The sequence below is a fragment of the Eurytemora carolleeae genome, unplaced genomic scaffold (assembly GCF_000591075.1).
Source record: "Eurytemora carolleeae unplaced genomic scaffold, Eaff_2.0 scaffold1058, whole genome shotgun sequence".
NCBI classification, from domain to species: Eukaryota; Metazoa; Arthropoda; class Copepoda; order Calanoida; family Temoridae; genus Eurytemora; species Eurytemora carolleeae.
Genome location: NW_019396949.1, coordinates 63,769 through 85,337, shown reverse-complemented (window position 1 = coordinate 85,337; position 21,569 = coordinate 63,769). Strand labels below are relative to the sequence as shown.

The window sequence follows — 21,569 nt, the reverse complement described above, 5'->3', positions numbered from 1 at the left end:
TCGTTTTTTCAATCGTTAATGTTAAAGGTAACTAGCTAGCTTAGCATTGCCTTCATTGATTAAATTTTTCGCCCTTATTAAGTTTGCATCTATATAATCTCTATTAATCTGTTTGTTGGTATGTCCAATCATAACTCATGACCCCCTTTCACCAATTTGCCTCAAATTTTTATTTTGGAACTCGGGAATCTACGAGAATGTTCTTAGCTTGGTTTTAGATTCGTGTGGGTCCACCCACTTTTAAAGAGAAAAATAGCCAAAATCATTATTTTCTACAAAGCTAGGATAAACAGCGGGAGTAACTATGAGCAACGCTGGGTTCTCAAGCTAGTATATTGGTAATGTTCCTGCAGTCCTCGTTATCCAAATATTGACATGTATTATGTAGAAAACAGTGACCCTAGATAAAGATATAGGGTGACCCACAAAGGATTAGACTTCAGAGACGACTTTAAGGAATTTATTTAGTTCTTTTTCTTGCACTTAGGGTTCCTCCTGTAGGCGTGTAGCTGTAAACAAGTTTCTTTCTTTACTGTAGATTATTTAATATACCATAAAACTTTTCTATTCAAAACAGAAGCCAAAACCATCAAATCATAACATTTTAGGAGTTGAAAGGTTTTTACTAAAATCTCATTCTTTTTGGGTCACCCTGTACATTCTATTTATATCTAATAAATCTCATCCTTTGTGGGTCACCCTGCACATTCTAATAAAATCTAATAAATCTCATCCTTTTGGGTCACCCTATGTATTCTATTTATATTTAATAAATATCATCCTTTGTGGGTCACCCTGTACATTCTATTTATATCTAATAAATCTCATCCTCATGGGTCACCCTGTACATTCTACTTAAATATAATAAATCTCATCCTTTTGGGTCACCCTGTACATTCTAATAAAATTTAACAAATCTCTACTTTTCCTTGTAAAAGGAAATGGGATCTTGTCACAGATTCAAATTTACTAATCCCTATATCTTTGCTGTCTGATGCTGAACACCTTTGATACTTCAAACTCAGTTTATTAATGATTATTACAGAATAGATATTTAGAAAGGTCTAAGACAGAGTTTGTTGCAAAAACTTAATTCTTTATTAAAAGAGGTAAGTTTTTATGTTTCTTGGAGAGGGGGTGGGGGTAAATTTAGGGGTTTAAGGGTAGGCAATTAAAATGAAAATGTAAAGAGCTAGAATGAGGGGAGGGGGTCATGAAAAGGGTATTATAAGGGATTGCAGATTCTGATCCTTCCACGAGACCCTTAGATTCTTAGACCAGGCCTGGCCTGAATATACTAAACAGTCTACAACTCTTGTTTTGAATAATTCCGACATTTAATTAAACAACTTATACCAAAGTAGATGATATGGATCTAAGTACATAATTATCTCGAAGTATTTAAACAGTCAGAGCAAATGAATATTCATCTCATACATTTTTATATTTTTTGTATTTTTATTCTTAGATANCTAAATATAACATATTTATAGTTGACAAATACAGCATATTAGCTGACATAAGGTCTAAATATAACATATTAGTTGACAAATACAGTATACTAGCTGACATAAGGTCTAATTATAACATATTAGTTGACAAATACAGCATATTAGCTGACATAAGGTCTAAATATAACATATTAGTTGACAAATACAGTATATTAGCTGACATAAGGTCTAAATATAACATATTTATAGTTGACAAATACAGCATATTAGCTGACAAATACAACATACAGTGATAACCAGAAAACTCTGAAATATGAAGACGACTTTTATAGAAAATTTATGACTTAAATTAGTTCATTGAGCATGGGACACAGCAAATGTGCAGAGTGAACAGACCCATTTCACCAGAAAAACTTATTTACTTTGTAACAACATCATATACACTGACAAAGTGTCTAAATACAATATTTTAGCTGAAATAATGTCTAAATGTAACATTTAAGCTGACATAAGGCATAAATGTAACATATAAGCTGGCATAAAGCCTAAATACAACATATTTGCTGACATAATGTCCAAATACAACATATTTGCTGACATAATTTCAGAATACAACATATTTGCTGACATAATTTCAGAATACAACATATGAACTGGCATAATGTCTAAATAGAACATACAATCTGACGTAATGTCCAAATACCACATATCAGCTGATACAGTGAAACCCTTAATAACGAATACATCGAAAGAATTTATCAAATATCGTATTCTTCACTTTCTGATACTGGAATGTTGCAGATATTTAGTTATTTAATCAAATGATTAAATGGAACTCTTTAAAACTGTTCCCGCTTCATGGCTATTTATTTATTTTCGCAAATACTGAAATTTACGTAATATAGTATAAAACTCATTGAAAAATTGTCAAGACGACATTTGATAAATTCTTCCGATGTATTCGTTATTAAGGGTTTCACTGTATTATATCAAAATTCAACTAATTATTTGACATAATGTCAAAATTCAACATATAATTGTTAACATAATGCTCCGCATATCAATATTAATGATAAATTGAACTGGATGTTTAAATAATATATACAGCGTACTAGGGTACGTACTACGTACAGGTGTGCATTAAACAATGTTGATTTAAAGATTTGAAGGATTTTTAGTCTTTAGTGTGTTTTAACAAGATGAGGTGTTTGAGATAAATATGTTTTAGATAAAAAGTTCAAGGGCGCCATTTTAGGTTGGTGGCACAAGATTATCTTTTCATGACATTTTTAATATATTTTTCTTCCTACTCAAATTATGCCTATTTACTGTACGGATCGTTTTTCTCAAAATGTAAACTTCTAAGAAACAGAAATATATATATTTTTTTAGGAACTAGCCTTAGAGGGCGCTTCTCGCCCATCTTCTAAATTAATTGTGAACATGTTCTCTTTGTGTACATCGTAAAACAAAACAAAAATTTCTACTGCATATAATTTGTGAACATTTACATGATTTGTACACTTTGAACTCCCTTTCAGGCTGAAAGGGACTGAAAAAATTCATACCGAGAGATTATTTTAATTCCTCTCTATATATTCTATTCTCTATGGTAATTATTTGTTTATGAAATATAACAAAAACATAAAAAATTAAGTGTTCCAGGAGAAAATATGTTAAAACCTCCAAAAGTAGAGGTTGTGGGAATATTTCCCCCCCAATTCTAAAAAATATAGAAAATAGAAATCAAAGGAAAGGAAAGGAAAAGGAAAGTTAAATATTAATTGTTTACACTATGTTTAATATAAACTGGTAGAGGATTGTAAGTATTTTTCGTAGAGGAACTAAAAACTTTTAGAAATAAAAATGATATGTTTATTTGCAATGTTTAAAAAAATGGAAAAGGCTTTATGGGTTGTGGAAAAGGTAAGGGTTCTACGGAAAACGGGCATTTTTAAGCATCTTTTCAATTCGCGCCGATTTTTGACATCCTTTATGTTTGATTATATCTTTTACTCTTCTTAATCTTTTTATTCTTTTCTTTGTAAAATCGTAAAATTGCTTTTTTCGATTCTTTTGCAAACATAGCTTGTGATAAAATTAAAACTTTTGTTCTGCTGATAAAAAATCTTCAATTAAATTCTGTTTAAAATTCGAAATAAGATTGATATTTGAAAGCTTTAAAAAGTGTCGTTTATTTTCATACCATATTTTAGGGAAATTGTGAGGATGGAGCAGTCCAATTTTAATAGATTTCCCTCTAGGAATATAAATATCATTTTTGTTCCTAAGTTTTTGATATTTTTTGATAATATAAAATCTTTTTTAAATGTTGGGGGTAATTGGTCTCCTGGATATTGAAATAAAAATTTTATAACATTAAAAACTCATAATTTTCTGAAGGGGAGTATGTCCAAAGCCCAAAAAGCTTCCGCTGTGTGACTTATTCCAAAGTTAATAAATACTAAAGTGGAACAGACTAAACAAGGACGACAGGTTGGGCCATAAGGTTCTATTTGGTTTGGAAATAATTGCATGAAAAGATTTCTTTTGGAAAGTAAAGACTAGAATAATTAGACTAAAGACCCATATAAATGTCGTCTTCAGTTAGAACTTCGAAATTTTCATAATTAAAAATCTAAATTTTTAGTATGTTTTTTATATAGTTTATATGTAAATACTATATAGTCGCTTAATCGGATTTATTGATTTTGCCTGGCACGTATTTCTAATTCTATAGGAATCTATCTTTAAAACTGCTTAGTTTTGTTCTTTCAAATCTCACTCCATTCTATTCCGAAATATGTTTGTAAAATTCTTAAACACAATTATGTTACTATCCAGATTCCAGAGGCGTATTTAGAGAGGGCTCATACCCCTCCTGGATCAGTGAAATAAATGCTGGGGGGGTTTGGTCCCCCCTAAAAAGAAAAAGAAATGTATTCTTTGGGGGTAAAAAACCTGAATACGCCTCTCTTAATATCTTTAAAATTATGTCTTAGTTCTCAGTCACTCTAAATCTGTCAAAATACAAAAGTGAAGACCAAAAGATATATTTCGAAGATCTTCAGTTTTCAATATCACAAATTGTGCATTCCTTGTTTTACTGATTATGCATTCCTTGTTTTACGGATTATGCATGCAGGCATTATTGTGCTGTCTGAAATTATTTACTGTGCAGTAAAATGGCTAAAATTCACTTCTGAATTAACCGTTAAATACAAACTCTAAGTCTGTGTTTGTAAAGAAATGAGTCCAGTTTCTGTTGTACTGCAGCACTCCGTACAGACCAATTTATATATTTTACTATTTTTAAATGCTTGGGACATAAAATGTCGTCATCCAACTATGAGTTTGTCCCACTTTAGAATTTAATCACTTTGGACTTATTCTAGGTAACCCCGTCAATAGACGAATAGCTTTCTTTTGCAATGATTCATATCTTATCAATATTTTTGTTTGAAAATAGCATTAAAAATGTTGAACTAAATTATAAATGAGAGTGTTAAAGGAGTAATAAAGCAATTTCATGGTTTTAATTTTTTTCATACCATAAAGTGAAAAAGTGGTATGAAAGTTCAATTTAGTATCCAGCCATATTCCCAAGATTCTAACTGAATCTGTTTTTTATGCGTTCAATTTTTCGTATAGTTTCTCCTAGTTAAAAGAAAACCCAGCATGTAATAAATCCCATAGTTATATACGTTGTACATTGTCTGTAAAATAGTAAAGTATTGTTGAACTGATCAGGTATTATCCCTCGTAGACCTACGAGAGGGATTGAGTTGTACCTGGATTGATATGAGCCTATAAGCGGTTTTAGGAGTAAGGCATTTACTGGTTCTAGGAGTAAGGCATTAACTATAACAAGCATGTGTGCAGTGCACCATTTTACTTAATAAGTGAATTTTCAAGTTACCGGTAAATCTGTTTCCAGTCGTAAATACGTTACACGTAATTACGCGTAATTACGCGTAACACTGCACTGTAATTCACTTTTGGAGGAGCATTGCGCGAAATTACGCGCTAATTACGTATACGAAAGAAAGTCTAGTTTCGCGTAATTACAGCGTAATTTGGCGAAATCGAAGTTTCGCTAATTACGCGTAATTATTACAAAATTTCGTGAAATAACATTGTAGAAATTACGCCGTAATTTTGCGTAATTGCGTGATTACGCGAAATCCTGCGAAATTACACGAAATGAAAATTGTCTCGCGTAACTGAACGTAATTTCGCGTAAGTGAATAATCTATTACGTTGGAAACCCTACGTTGCTTTGTGCTAAATTCACTGGAAATGCTGCGCCGACTTTGAACCTGCTAAAGAAGGCTGTACAGCAAATATAAGGCAAAACGGGACGGGACGCCAAATGCACAATCCCATTCTTGTGTGATGTGCCTACCCACCCATTTAGTATTACCGGTTTCACTGCCATAGTTTTTTTGAAAGCTTCATTTAAAAAAAATTGTATTTAGAAAAAAAGCATTTATTTGAACATCATTCTTTTGATTATATAAATACCTGACATTCAAGCCGAGATACGATATGCTCAACATGATCCAGTTCACTACAAATATATTCATCATTTTACAGGGGTATTCATAATATATTGATCTTTTTTCAGGGGTATTCATAATATATTGATCTTTCTACAGGGGTATTCATAATATATTGATCTTTTTACAGTGGTCTTTATCATATACTAGCTGGAGTGCCCGGCGTTGTCCGTGAGATAAAGAAAATTTTGAATTTAAAAAAAAATTATTTAAGTTCGATTCTTGTATTTCATTTTATTACTAATTAAAATTATCAAGCCATTGTTCGCTTTGTATGAATGTATCCTACGACAGCTAATCAATAATAATGCAAAATATAAATTTTCAGAAATGAACAGTGAGAACCAGAAAACTTCGAAATAGGAAGACGACTTTAAGATTCAATTTATGACATTAAGAATAGTCCCCTGATTATATAAGCAATTATGCAGCAAAAACGGACGAACTTGACTAAGTTGTTTTCTGGTAAAACTATTTGCTTTTATCAAAATCAAATACACTTATTTATGACGTCTTCCTATTCCACATTTTTCTGGTTCTAACTGTATTGTTCGACAATTAGAAATTACATAATTGAATGCAATTAGGAACGTAAGGATGATGAACATTCTGTTCAATTTTACAGGGCTATCAACAAAGTATGAGACTTCAGAGACGACTATGCGAAATTTGTTCAGTCTTGTTTTCTCACATTCTTGCAAATAATTCTGCATGCAAACTTTGTTTCTTTCATTGCCAAATAATTTAGTATATCAGTAAAAACTTTATTTTTCAGATCGTCGTTTAAGTTTCTTTGAAGGTAACCCTATATCTGCATATATAAATATGTATTTAAACTAGTAATCTCTGTTTATCTTATTGTGTTATTTTATTTCTGATTATAACTCTGAAACTCTTTGACCACTGCAAGTAACGGACTGCAGATCCACTGTAAACCGCGGTTCATTTGAAATAACGGACTGCAGATCCACTGTAAACTCTGGTAAATTTGAAGTAATGGACTGCAGATCCACTGTAAACCGCGGTTCATTTGAAATAACAGACTGGAGATCCACTGTAAACTCTGGTAAATTTAAAGTAATGGACTGCAGATCCACTGTAAACCGCGGTTCATTTGAAATAACCGACTGCAGTTCCACTGTAAACTCTGGTAAATTTGAAGTAACGGACTGCAGATCCACTGTAAACCCCGGTTCATTTGAACTAACGGACTGCAGATCCACTGTAAACTCCGGTTCATTTGAAGTAACGGACTGCAGATCCACTGTAAACTCCGGTAAAATTGAAGTAACGGACTGCAGATCCACTGTAAACTCCGGTTCATTTGAAGTAAATGGACTGCAGATCCACTGTAAACACCGGTTCATTTGAAGTAATGGACTGCACATCCACTGTAAACTCCAGTTCATTTGAAGTAAACGGACTGCAGATCCACTGTAAACTACGGTAAATTTGAAGTAAACGGACTGCAGATCCACTGTAAACTCCGGTAAATTTGAAATAATGGACTGGAGATCCACTGTAAACTCCGATTTATTTGAAGAAACGGACTGCAGATCCACTGTAAACTCCGGTAAATTTGAAATAACGGACTGCAGATCCACTGTAAACTCCGGTTTATTTGAAGTAGCGGACTGCAGATCCACTGTAAACTCCGGTAAATTTGAAATAACGGACTGCAGATCCACTGTAAACTCTGGTAAATTTAAAGTAATGGACTGCAGATCCATTGTAAACTCCGGTAAATTTGAAGTAACCGACTGCAGATCCACTGTAAACTCCGGTAAATTTGAAGTAACGGACTGCAGATCCACTGTAAACTCCAGTTCATTTGAAGTAAACGGACTGCAGATCCACTGTAAACCCCAGTTCATGTTGAAGTAACGGACTGCAGATCCACTGTAAACTCCGGTTCATTTGAAGTAACGAACTGCAGATCCAATGTAAACTCCGGTTCATTTAAAGTAAACGGACTCCAGATCCTCTGTAAACTCCGATAAATTTGAAGTAACGGACTGCAGATCCACTGTAAACCCCGGTTCATTTGAAAAAACGAACTGACTTTAAGAAAGTTAGGGCAAGCTGTAAAGTACGTACGTACACATACAGACTATATACTACTATAACGTGAAGTACACCAAATAAACCATCTCCTTTTTGTGAGAGTTTAGTGTGACCGATTTGCCTCAAATTTAGATTTGGGAACAAAGGTGAAGTTTTTTCTTTGTATGAGTAAGTTGACTTTTACCGAAAAGGTTTGCTTTCCAGGCAAAGCTGAGTTCCCAAACTGGACACTAATAATTTTGTTAAATCAAATTGATGTAAACCTGTCCGAGCAGATGTAACCAGGGAAAAATTCAGTACAGTCTACAGTAGACGTAGTAGATTCAGTAGACATAGTTGTTGTTGTTGTTGGTTTAGATGTAGATGATAATGTTGTTGTTGTTGTTTCTTCGGGGGTAGAAGTTGTTGGGCCTGTAACATGAAATATTATCCGTTTGTAAATATTTTTTCCTGGATAAAATTTACAAATAATCTTATAAATTTTTAGCAGCTCAATAAGAAGAAAATTTACAAAAAAATGAAACCCAAGTGATCTTTTATTTTAAGAATATTACCAGCTTCTTCAAACTACTCTCTTTTCAAAACACATTTATTTTTGTAACTTTATTTTTATTCCTGCATGAGAGAAAAGCTTTCTTATAAAAGCATAATAACAAAACAATCTTTAACAGCAAAAGTACTGATATAAGGTGTCACAGTATTATTATATTATTAAACAATTGTATGAGAACATGAACGATGCTTTTATGAAAATTAACTTTACTTTCTGATAGTTATAGTATTAAAAATGTAAGGTTGTATGTCTCTTAATTTCTGAAATGTATTATTTGTAACATTCGTCGTTACAATTGACAGAGAAAATAAATGTTTGTAAATTTTTGTTATTTATTTGATTTACAATTGAGACTTCTCAATTTTACGATTAAAAAGCAGTGGCCATATTTTGAAGATCAATTGTTATTTTTGTTAAAATATTGTTGAGTAAAGACGATTTAAAGACGTCAATAAATTCCCATATTTGTGAGAGCACCCTGTACCTGGAGGCCAGGGACATGTGTCAAAATCAGGAGATGGGGGTCCACTCACACAACCCTGGCATGTAAATATGTATCGTAAATATATGAATTTATGGATATATGGATATATATATATATATTTATATTAATTTACATGCTTTGCTTGTCTGTCTATTTGTTTGTCTGTTTGTATCCAATAAACGTCGAAACGGCTAGACCGATCGGGCCCAAGTTTTGTGTGTGATCCCCAGGGAAGGTTTATGGATGACCGAATTAAAAAAATTGCCTCTAACAAAATTCGATTTTTGAAAATTTGGAAAAACCACGAATTTATTTTATAAAATCAACAAACATTTTTTTTGTCTTTGTTTTACAAAGAGAAATTACTTACACTTGAAATAGAAGATGGGCGCGAAGCGCCCTAAAAGAACAATATATATATATATAATGTACAATGAGTAACACACAAAACACAATGCGCACATTCATTTATACCTGACAGTTCTCAATTGAGCCACATCCTCGTAGTAAAAAACATTGATCACCAGAATGAGTGAAAAATATGCAATCAGAATTAGATCTTAATAAAATCAGAATTAGATCTATAATATAATCAGAGTTAGTTCTATAATATAATCAGAGTTAGATCTATAATACAATCAGAGTTAGTTCTATAATATAATCAGAGTTAGATCTATAATATAATCAGAGTTAGTTCTATAATATAATCAGAGTTAGATCTAAAATATAATCAGAGTTAGTTCTATAATATAATCAGAGTTATATCTATACTATAATCAGAGTTAGTTCTATAGTATAATCAAAGTTAGTTCTATAATATAATCAGAGTTAGTTCTATAATATAACCAGAGTTAGTTCTAAAATATAATCAGAGTTAGTTCTATAATATAATCAGAGTTAGTTCTATAATATAATCAGAGTTAGTTCTATAATATAATCAGACTTGAATCTATAATATGATCAGAGTTAGTTCTATAATATGATCAGAGTTAGATCTATAAAATAATCAGAGTTAGATCTATAATATAATCAGAGTTAGTTCTATAATATAATCAGAGTCAGTTCTATAATATAATCAGAATTAGATCTATAATATAATCAAAGTTAGATCTTTAATATAATCAGAGTTAGTTCTATAATATAATCAGAGTTAGTTCTATAATATAGTCAGAGTTAGATCTATAATATAATCAGAGTTAGTTCTATAATATAATCAGAGTTAGTTCTATAATATAATCAGAGTTAGTTCTAAAATATAATCAGAGTAAGTTCTATAATATAATCAGAGTAAGTTCTATAATATAATCAGAGTTAGTTCTATAATATACTCAGAGTTAGTTCTAAAATATAATCAAAGTTAGATATTAAAATGTACCCTATCCAAGTGAGACTAACCTGCATACATCCTGGCAAAGTCCTGGTGTCTGTATTTGATTTACTATGCTGATTATATTTAGCTCACTTAGAGGACAAGATCCTTCCTAATACAATCTGATTTAATTTCAATTTCAATTTTTGATTTCTACCCAGCTTTCTAACAGCATAGAATGGATACATGTAACAAATATCTCCGAGTATTATATCAGAGAAACCTGATACCTTATCTATATTCCTTCTAATAAGTATTATTATTTTATGCACACTTCGTAACCAAATAAAAGATTAACTTTATCGTTCATGAAACTTGTAAATATATATATATGTGTCCTAGTTGGGTGTCTGTCACGCCGGTCCGGCCACCCTATTTGACCTGTAACCTTATGTTTCAATAAATAGTATTCTGGTACCCATGATAAATAGTTAGTTAAGTGTAACACCTCGCGTTGAAGAGACCTGGCTGAAACCCTACGTAGAGAAGTCAGAAATACAGTCCGTTTTCTGCAGTTAATCTTGACTCGGGAAGACTGGCATTTTGTGACATGCACATTATCATGTAAACAAAGAGAATCTGTCAATTAACAGCTTCCTTTTGTTTTGTTGTAAACTTATAAAAAGAACAAAGATTATTAAAAACAAAATCATAATTTGAAAAGTCGTCTTCGTTGTATTAATATAAACGCCGACCAGTTTACAAGATGTTGAAAAAGAAAGATGTAATGAGTAAACTTTAAACATTAATCTTATCCACTTCCTTTATAAAGTTCCGAAGGAACTAAGTTTTTTCTCAAATTGTCTAATTCTATCTTTGGCAGCATAATGGTGTAAAAATTCGTAGTTTGAATTATCAACGGTCTACGACATAAGGTTGCAAAGATATAGGGATGATAAAATAAAGGTTTGCGGCATATATTGCCAAAATTGGAAAATAATATGACTTGAAGTTTTTTAATATATAAAAAGTGGAGCCATACAAAAAAGTAGGAATAGTAGAAGGTCCTCTTTTCTGTTAAGCTGCGCATTTTTTTTACCAAAAAAGATGGTTTCTTTCAAGAAAGGGGTAATAAAAAGAGTTCTTCTTATCCAAAAAAAGGGTTTTTTTACCAAAAAAGTTTTTTTTACCAAAAAAGGGGTTTTCTTACCAAGAAAAAGGGTTGATGAAAAAAGTGGAACTTCAACTACTCTTTCATAACGAAAGCACCCTTAACTAAGCTTTCGGAGAGTAAAAGCGAATATTGGAAAATCAAGAATTACTCCTCTTGATTTTTAGATTGAATTCCTAATAATTTGTCTGTAATATTGTTTAAACAAAAGTACTTTGAAATACCGAATATTTGTTTTGAATTAAATAATAAAATGTGTTAGCTGGACATAACCCAGTGAGAGAAATATCTATTATTTTGTTATTTTTACATTAAAATGTTCTCATATCTTAACAAATGTGTTCTTGATTGATATCATTGCCCAGGTTAGCACTGGGAAAGGAGGGTACAGCGGTACAAAGTACAATAATTCTAAGGAAGGTACAGCGGTACAAAGTACAATCATTCTAAGGAGGGTACAGCGGTACAAAGTACAATCATTCGGTACAATGTACAATAATTCTAACAATTCACCTGAAAGTCGGAACACGTGTTAAAACCATAGCAGTGGGTTATACAGAAAATCTAAACAATTATAAATTATAGTTCTTTTTCTAACTTTATAAGGAGTGCCATAAAAGGACTGTATATGCGACCCTCTATTTTTAGAGTGGCATGTTCAACTCAACATGTTACCTTTGTGCATTACAGAATGACGAAGATATAGCAATTTTTTTTTTGAGTGTGACGTAATTTACACAGAGTATACTCTTTGCAAGGAAAACAGATTATAAAATGTACAGTTTATAGAGCAACACTCGCGAAAATAATAATTTGATATTAATGATAATAAGGATAATAATACTAAATATAATGGTGAAAATATTGACAATAATGATAATAATATTAATAAAAATAATAATGATAATATTAAAAGAAGACATGTACAGCTACTTCATATACAAGCTTGTACGACACGTATACAAGAATTTCTTATTTTACTAAGTACAACCAAGGTTATAATGCAAGGAAAGTTATTTCAGAGGTTTACGCATCTTCTGTACTGCAGTGTACAAAACGGATGTCACAGCCTGACATGTGATTCATGTTTTTTTTTTTTAATAAAAAACCATTAAAATACTCTGATCATAGGAAACTATTATGTGAATTATCAAGATTGTCAAACTTTAAGGCTTTTAACCTCCTCGGATACTAAACGAACACTGATTCATCTATTCTTGTTTACAAATCCCGCCTAGAGAGAACTGGTTTCAATATGTACGCAGAGTATACGCAACTGCAATTAACTTTCCTTGCATTAGTACCTTGAGTACAACCAAGTTTATTTGCAACCAAATCATATAAAAACAAATTCTAAACTCTAGCAGACGAAAAATCTTTTGATAACACCTTTTTCTCGTTACTAAAACCATATTAAATCAAAAAATCATTTCCGAAAAGTCGATATCAAAATTGCAACTCTCAATTCGTTTATTGGAACACCCTTTACTATACAATCTATGGTAGTACTAATAGTACTTGAGAAACAACAATTCGATTTACCAATAAAATTCCGAGAATCATCGTCTGTAGTTGTAAAATGAAAACTATTTGATAAAAAGGCTGGTTAGTCCGGGGTTAGTCCTTATCTTTTTTCCAGGAATAAACACTGTAAAAAATTCTTATTATCTTTATTTTTGCGTCTGAGTGAAAATTGCACTAAAGGGAGTGACCGGCTATGTAAGGTAGTTAAAATGATTATGCAGTGTTGTGGTCAAATTCTTTTGGATTCATTTGAGACATATAAAACGTTTTCACAATATTTAATTACTGAGTTTGAGTGAATAGTCGACGTTTAAAATCAAGAATTTGATTGGGTACGTCTTCATTTAATTATTAAATAACGACGACGAAAAATAAAGTAAAAATTATTAAGTAAACGAATTAGATGTTTAGGAACAAATTTTACAAAAGAAATTTGTCAATAAATCAATGTTAGAATCAATTATTTCGTTTTCGTTACGTACAGTTCTGTTCATTTATACACAAATTTCTTAAATGTTAGGATCATAAAAAGGAGAGTATCCGAGCTGGGCCAACCTTTGCGGTCCTAGTTTGGACTGTAAATTACAATTACTAAAGGGGCAGACCTGTGTGTATTGTATAAACACACATGTACCGGACTTTATGTGCTATACATATACAGTCTTTAGAATATTAATTCGTTGATTTTTAAAAAAGTTTTTTTTCAAGGAATCCTGAAGCAAAAACAAGCGTTCAATCGATGCAATTAGTCGATTCTCTATAGGTTAGCACCAGTTAGCACGTTTAACGATCTAAGATTTTTTATTGAAAGCAAAGTTGTAGTCAGGTTTCAGAACATTAAAATTTGTAATGTTGTTATACAGGGAGTCCCACATCATACGATATCGTCAATAGGTCTAAGTTAAGATTTTCGGGACTAATCAGAAAATTTGAGAAAAATGAATCATTTTGAAAAATTGAATAAGATTTTTTTTGCGGAAAATGCTAGGTTTTTCGAGTATTATGAGTTTATTTTGGCGTTAAAACTTGGAGATAATCTAATATGATATGGGACGTTCTGTACTTCACATATTGTAGTAAACAGCGTGTCCCTCGAAACATGACAGCTTGAAATGGATTTGAAACAATTGCATTGATGGCACTCAGTGGTCACCCTGATTTTAGAAGTAATATTTATTGAATTAACAATTCCGATATGTTATAATTCTAGTTCTGCTCTTTCCCAAAATTTGGTCTGCCTCTTTGGTGCTCTCTTCATACCTTAGGACATTTTAACATTGTTGCAGATTGCCTTGCGCTCTTTGTGTATTATTTATGCTTTTCAATTTCAATTACTTAAAAAAAGGAAAATTTCGCACATTTCAATCAAATCAAATTTATTTTGCGTAGATTTTCAATTACAGCCGACAAATAAAGCTATTTTTAGAAGTGTGTTAAACCAAAGCGAGCTATTTTATTATTTCAATATTTTATTATTTTATTATTACAAAGGATGAGAATGTATAAAATTTATACTGTCTGTTTCTTTATATTCATAGCTCCCTGCAATTGTTAACTTCTTTGTTCCTTGGCAAAGCAAAACATTAAACGACTACAAGTTTTACTGAGAAAGTTTGTAGCTTTTTGTTATGAACCCTAATTTTAGAAAATAATATTCTTGAAAAAATTGGATCATGAATTACCCCTAGTGTTGACATTTTCTAATATGTTCTACTTTTTTGTTTTCAAAATTCCTAGAGACTTAAAGAATTTTGTTATCTGTAACTTTTTTCATTGGATAGTTTTCGAAGATCAAAGACTTATATCTTCACTCTGATGATTTTACTTTAGATATTGAGAAATGGTTTAATCGGTTTAATAATTGGTCATCCGCAGTTATTAGAAAATATTTAAATTCTAATTGTCCATATGCATGTAAATTATATATAATGCAGAATCTTTGATTCAAATTTATTTCAAAACTGTTTTATCTATCTAAAAAGCAATTTGTTATATCACAGTATTAACCGTGTAAAAACTCTAAAACCTAAAAACTTGGCAATCATCGATAGAAGGAAACTTGGGCCCAGACAAGCAGCCACAGTGTACACTCCTGTTCTCAAGGTCCTCAGCATCAATTTCAAAATTGACGCCATCCTCCGGTGCATCTAGCTCCTCGCGAGCATCATTTACATCCTCATCCTCATTCATGTCCTTTGGTGGGATAAATGGACATTCACGTTCAAAAACCCTAAAAAGCTTGTTTATTGTTTAGATCAGGAAACTATTATTATCTTTTCTCTGATTAGTGAACATTTTTTTTTAATATCTAAACAATTCAGGATTATTTTCGAAATAGTATTTCTTAGTTTTACTTTAAAAAATATTTCCCTTGCTCCTACTGCAAGCTGACAAAGGTCATATGAACAAATTGTGTTCTACCTACAATCTTTGGACTCCAACCAATAGCAATCCCAGTGTAACAAACAGTGTCCCTGAAATTGCGTTTATTATTTTTTTGTTCATCTTTTACATTTTTAATCCTGCTATCTGTTGGCTTCGTAACTTTGCAGGATTAACGGGTCCAGATATTGTTATTTTAAGTTAGCGATTCGAACGTCCGCAAAAAATCTTATCAAGGTTATTTATAGTAATGTGAAAATGTTAAAAATTTCTTTTAAATTACACAGAATTTTGGAAGATTAGATTCAAGAAATTAATCACCTTATGTTCTCCGCGTTCATCTAGATAATGAGAAAAATACTGGCAAGCATCTCTAGCTTGACATATAGCCTAAATATCAGAGTTGATTTTTTTACGCTTCTTGCTAAATATTACAAAACATTATCATCATAATCATCATCATCATCACTATCATCATCATCATCATCATCATCATCATCATCATCATCATCATTATTATTATTATTATTATTCTTATTATTATTACCATTAATATTATTATTATTATATTCAGTCAAAGGACAAGTCCCAACCTGGACAGATAATAATATTGTATATTCAGTCAAAGGACAAGTCCCAACCTGGACAGATAATAATATTGAATAATATTGATATGAACTTCAAATCAAATTAAATTTCACGTTGTATCGATATATTATATATATTTCACGGTGTATCGATATATTATATATATTTCACGTTGTATCAATATATTATACATGTTTTCATTCCACTGCAAACTACCCAGGAGGAGAAGGCAAAGAGAATAGAATATATATTAAAGGGGAATTTACTAGAAAAAAGTGTAAAACGGCCATTTTGTTGTACTGTTTCCATACTGCAGGTGTACTTCACGTATTTATGCTATATAACCTTTTGGGCCCTGGAACATCATTTTATAAAAAATCTAAAATTAATGATAAAAGAAAACAAAATTATGAAATAGACTGGTTTCATAATTGACCAATGATCATTTCACATAGACTCTATGCCTTTCACTTTACAAACGATGATTTTCCGTTATAACTATAAATTAAATGATGTTTTTATTCACCTAATTCATTATAAAGTTTATTTAACAGCTTTAAAAGTTGGAAATTGAAATGGATAGTCTAGGGAACATACTGTATTAATGTACTCTACTGCATATAATTTGTGAACATTTACATGATTTGTACACTTTGAACTCCCTTTCAGGCTGAAAGGGACTGAAAAAATTCATACCGAGAGATTCTCTAAATTCCCCTCTATATATTCTATTCTCTGTGGGAGAAGGTTATTCTATTGACTTCACTGGTAGAATTTTTTGACTCCATTAATCCTCTGGTTCTGATTTCATGCACAAGATTAAAGGGTATGTAATTGGTAGTAGTCACTCCAGACCAAGAAATATGTAGACCAGGAACCGCCATATTTCATACATCAAATCTGTGTACTGCAGTGGGAGGAGATCAAAACAAAGAATTCAGGGGCAACGCATCTTTTTTGAGGGAAAAGGGCCCATGGGGTGGAATAAGAATATATTGTTATTGTATTTTTCATATTGACCAGAAATCCAAAAATCATAAGTATTCACTCTAACTTGATATATTAACTTGTTTTTTGTTGGACTGTAATATATCACATCAGAGCTGTAGTCCTTTCCTTCCAACTTCTGTGGGGGCACTGGGTTTGTTTGCATTCCTCCCACAATGTGCAGTACACAATTTGCGTTTATCTGAGTTGGGCGTTTCTGTATACAGTTTCTTGCTCCAGACAAAAAAAAAATTAACTGACAGCTTATAATCAAGAGGAATTTTTGCGAAAATACTTTTCACATGTGGTAATTTTATAAAAAAAAATATCACTAAACGTGCACCGAAGCCATCGCACAAAATCATAAAATTAACAATGATTTTTCCCTAAAAATCTTTAGATTCTTTATTTTGATCAGATTATATGTAAACACCATTTTATTTTTATGATATTTTCCGTTCATGCTGTTATATTTGTTTCTAACCTTAATTTAACATTTATTGATATTATTGTAATAAATTGTTGATGGAAAAGGAGAAACAAACCCAATTTTACAAATTATAACCTTTAAATTTACTTACAGTTATTAGAGGGCCATTCACAGGTATCAAAATCCGGGGATACAGGGCCACTCACACAACCCTTCAATAGTGGATTTAGATAACAACTGTTGACGGTTCATTAAAGATTCACAAAGGTACGCACTAAATCTTTACAGAATTGATAGAGATATCCTTATTTTTCTAATTCATAATTCATAATTTTAAACCTGAAGGAACAGTTTTCAAATTTTTGTTCTTGTTGACATTTTTGAATTTATAACTTTTTACCGGACATGTTGATATAAAATCACAACTTTTGAGCTGGTAGCACTGGGTCTCAAAGTGGGTGAAAAAGGAACAGGTTCCTGTAGGCTCTAGTCTAGAACAGCAAGAACATAATCAATAAATAAATCAATCAACCAATCAATTAATCAATCAATCAATCAAAAAAGTAAAAATGATAAATCCATAAAACTAAAGAAATGTTGATAAAATAACAATTTCAAATTTAACCAAACCAATCCCTTTCATTGACAAAAAGGAACAATCAAAGAAAATAAGCAAAGGAATAAGCTCGGATTTTCTGACCCCTATATCTTTTAAATCAGATGTAGTAGACCTTTTATATTTCAAATTATAAATTATATTAAATCGAATAGTCTAAGTTTGAAATATCAAAGGTTTAGATCATCAGATTACAAAGATAAAGGGATTAAATATTTTTGTTTGATTTTTTAAGACTTATCTTTGAAAAAAGGTTATTAATCATATTTTAAAATAATTAATTGGACTTTTAACCATCTGGGAAAGGTGTATTTTTTCCTTACACCAGTTGTCAGCGATTTTATCAATACAATGAAGACGACTTTTTACCAATAATTCTTTGATCCTTAACAAGAATTTTTCCTATTAAAAGTTTACAAGTAAACAAAGAGAAGCTGTCAATAGACAATTTAACTTTGTTTAATTGTTAAATTGTTTCTACTGTTAGGTCACCACAGTTTCAGTAGAAGTACATACATAGAGAATAGAATATATAGAGAGGAATTAAAAGAATCTCTCGGTATGAATTTTTTCAGTCCCTCTTAGCCTGAAAGAGAGTTCAAAGTGTACAAATCATGTAAATGTTCACAAATTATGTGCAGTAGAGTACATTAATACAGTATGTTCCCTATACTTTCCATTTCAATTTCGAATTTTTTAAACTGTTGAATAAACTTTATAATGAATTAGGTGAATAAAAACATCATTTGATTTATATAGTTATAACGGAAAATCATCGTTTGTAAAGTGGAAAGCCGGCATAAAGTCTACGTGAAATGGTCATTGGTCAATTATGAAACCATAATTTCATAATTTGGTTTTCTTTTAATATTAATTTTAGATTTTCTACAAAATGATGTTCCAGGGCCCAACAGGTTATATAGTATAAATATGTGAAGTACACCTGCAGTATGGAAACAGTACAACAAAATGGCCGTTTTACACTTTTTTCTAGTAAATTCCTCTCTATATATTCTATTCTCTATGAGTACATATTATCATTTACTGATAGCAACGATTGAAGGATTCATAACTCTGATTGGATAATGAGAGAAATAGAAAGATAGATGTTACCGCCATACTATTTTTATTGGTTCAGAATAGACACCAAACACACGGCTGAACCCTGATTGGATCAGGAGCAAATGGAATTGGTATACTAGAGTTAGGTAGATTTCAAAATTGTATTGAGATCTACCACGACAACTGTAGAAATATTACTCAACCTGCATTCGTCCTGGCAAAGGGAGGGAGAGGCAATGTGATGGTTTACAGCAACAATCGTATATTCAGTCAAAGGACAAGTCCCAACCTGGACATAAAATAATATTGTATATTCAGTCAAAGGACAAGTCCCAACCTGGACAGATAATAATATTGTATATTCAGTCAAAGGACAAGTCCCAACCTGGACAGATAATAATATTGTATATTCAGTCAAAGGACAAGTCCCAACCTGGACAGAAAATAATATTGTATATTCAGTCAAAGGACAAGTCCCAACCCGGACAGAAAATACTATTTTAAATTTAGAAAAAAAAGAGTTTAACATTGTTTAACTTTAAAATTGGATATTCAATAAATTCATCAATGCACTGTTAGAAGTGAATAAAGATATCTTTTCATTCACCTAGATCCAAATAGTAAATGTCTAAATAGTACATAATTGGCAAAACTCTCATAATTTGTTGGTAATACATTTTTGAGAAGCCATTAAAACTAAATGTTATTTTTTTGTCAACCATAACAGTTTGTTATCTATTTTTTTTTAATGCGCTGGCCTTGAACACTTGGCCTATGAAAGTGCAATGCAACTACAACGTTTACCTCTTCTACAAGAGGGGGGGGGGCTATACATAGATTCAGGCTCTCCAACCTTATAGAGTTAAGCTCTCACAATTTATATAGTGTCTAATGTCCAACTAAATAAGTATATTTTAAAATTATAATTTTAATTGCAAAAAATTCTCTCACCACTAATCAAATGTATTATTTGTTCTGAAAAAAACACCCCCGCCCAGCCATTGCAAAATAACCAGCTGTGTCTTTCATATCTGATTTCCAAATTTATTGATCACTATTGACAATACAACATAAATTTGTATCGCTTTTCTTTTAACTTTTTTTTACAGGTGTTGAGTTTTGTATGAAAAAATAACAAAAAAAAATAAAAAACTTAGTAAATTTGAAGAGATTGCTGATTTAGGAAGACGCGATTGTATTCAACTACGACCAGAAACGAAAGAGAATATTTTTTTTATACAGAATTATGAATTATTAGTTTAGATTTTTACTTATTGATTTAGAGACATATTTTGATGAATTTGTGAGGTAGCTGAACTACATACTGTCGGTTCAAATCCAGCATCACCAATTCAAATCCTCATGAAAATTTAACTTTGATCGATGATACAAGATTTGAATCATCGATTATTAGATTCGATCCTAGGACACACTAATTTAAAAAGAGTTCTTTCTGAAATGTTATCCTGTCTGTTATGTTTATAAAACGTCTAAATATTTAATTTTATAAACCTGGAAATCATTACAGCTCTGTCCATAGCAGTAGGCCACACACAAAGACTAAAAATATAATTTCAAAAAATAGGAAAATATGTACATTTTCTATTGCAGATGAAAATTTCTTTTACAGAAATATTTTGTTGTTTTCTCTGATAAAAGCAAGTAAATTATAAATGACAAGGTTGCAGGCTGTACGAGATAAACAAAATTATGTCATCATTAAAGAGACTGTAAGCTTTATATTACCCTCTTTGTAAAGATTGCAATGCCCGATTCACAAAGTTACCTTAAAAAGGACCGTTCACTTATTTGGGTAATTTCAGGGTAAACTAAAAAATAAGTGAACGGTCCCTTTAAAACCTTAATCTTAATGTGGAAAATAACGTGCAGTTTTTCTGATTCGAAAAGTGATCATTTCTAATAAATTCTTCTACAAGAAATGCGCAAGTCACTTTGCAGAAAAACCCAGAGTGAAAATTAACAGTTTTATTATAAAAATCTCGAATATCCATGCACTTGAAATTGCGCTTACGTAGTTCCTTAAACCAGAATTTGAATATTTACCAGAAGAATTAGAATCTTCATGATTGACCAGATAGTTTAAAACTGTATAAACTAGAATACATCTCTCTTATCTTCTTTAAACATCCTGATATTGATTTATTATGACGTAATAAATACTTGGTTTTTTAAATTCATCATTAAAAGATAACAAAGAATCTTTTGTATCAACTTGATGAAGTCTTGTAATATCTAAGTGGAGTCCTGTAACATCTTATTGGAGTCCTGTAACATCTTAGTGGAGTTTTAAAACATCTTAGTGGAGTCCTGTAGCATCTTAGTGGAGTCCTGTAACATCTTAGTGGAGTCCTGTAACATCTTAGTGGAG

At 31.3% G+C, this 21,569-nt stretch overlaps 2 protein-coding genes and 1 long non-coding RNA gene across 4 annotated transcripts; all 3 read right to left on the bottom strand.

Moving 5' to 3' along the window:
* Nucleotides 1-1,511: 1,511 nt before the first annotated feature.
* On the bottom strand, nucleotides 1,512-13,201 carry LOC111710420 (uncharacterized). Of its 2 annotated transcripts, none has more exons than XM_023484504.1 (8): nucleotides 13,134-13,201; nucleotides 12,105-12,155; nucleotides 10,507-10,592; nucleotides 9,586-9,670; nucleotides 9,112-9,166; nucleotides 8,338-8,485; nucleotides 5,976-6,021; nucleotides 1,512-1,577 (listed from the first exon to the last, which is right to left on the bottom strand). In XM_023484504.1, the coding sequence occupies exons 1-8, from the start codon at nucleotides 13,152-13,154 to the stop codon at nucleotides 1,527-1,529; spliced, it is 543 nt and encodes a 180-aa protein (XP_023340272.1). In that variant the 5' UTR covers nucleotides 13,155-13,201; the 3' UTR covers nucleotides 1,512-1,526. The 2 variants fall into 2 exon arrangements, with proteins under 2 accessions (XP_023340272.1, XP_023340270.1); XM_023484502.1 differs by lacking the exon at nucleotides 1,512-1,577 and adding an exon at nucleotides 1,614-1,679 and having other exon boundaries at nucleotides 13,134-13,200.
* Nucleotides 13,202-15,051: 1,850 nt separating this feature from the next.
* LOC111710418 (uncharacterized) lies at nucleotides 15,052-15,929 on the bottom strand. Its single transcript, XR_002767053.1, has 3 exons — nucleotides 15,819-15,929; nucleotides 15,537-15,589; nucleotides 15,052-15,345 (listed from the first exon to the last, which is right to left on the bottom strand). It is a non-coding gene; the product is annotated as an uncharacterized LOC111710418 (long non-coding RNA).
* A 1,701-nt stretch (nucleotides 15,930-17,630) lies between these two features.
* LOC111710413 (uncharacterized) lies at nucleotides 17,631-21,330 on the bottom strand. The gene is made up of 5 exons (XM_023484494.1): nucleotides 21,245-21,330; nucleotides 20,693-20,740; nucleotides 19,384-19,469; nucleotides 17,903-17,993; nucleotides 17,631-17,714 (listed from the first exon to the last, which is right to left on the bottom strand). The coding sequence occupies exons 1-5, from the start codon at nucleotides 21,263-21,265 to the stop codon at nucleotides 17,646-17,648; spliced, it is 315 nt and encodes a 104-aa protein (XP_023340262.1). The 5' UTR covers nucleotides 21,266-21,330; the 3' UTR covers nucleotides 17,631-17,645.
* Nucleotides 21,331-21,569: the final 239 nt, after the last annotated feature.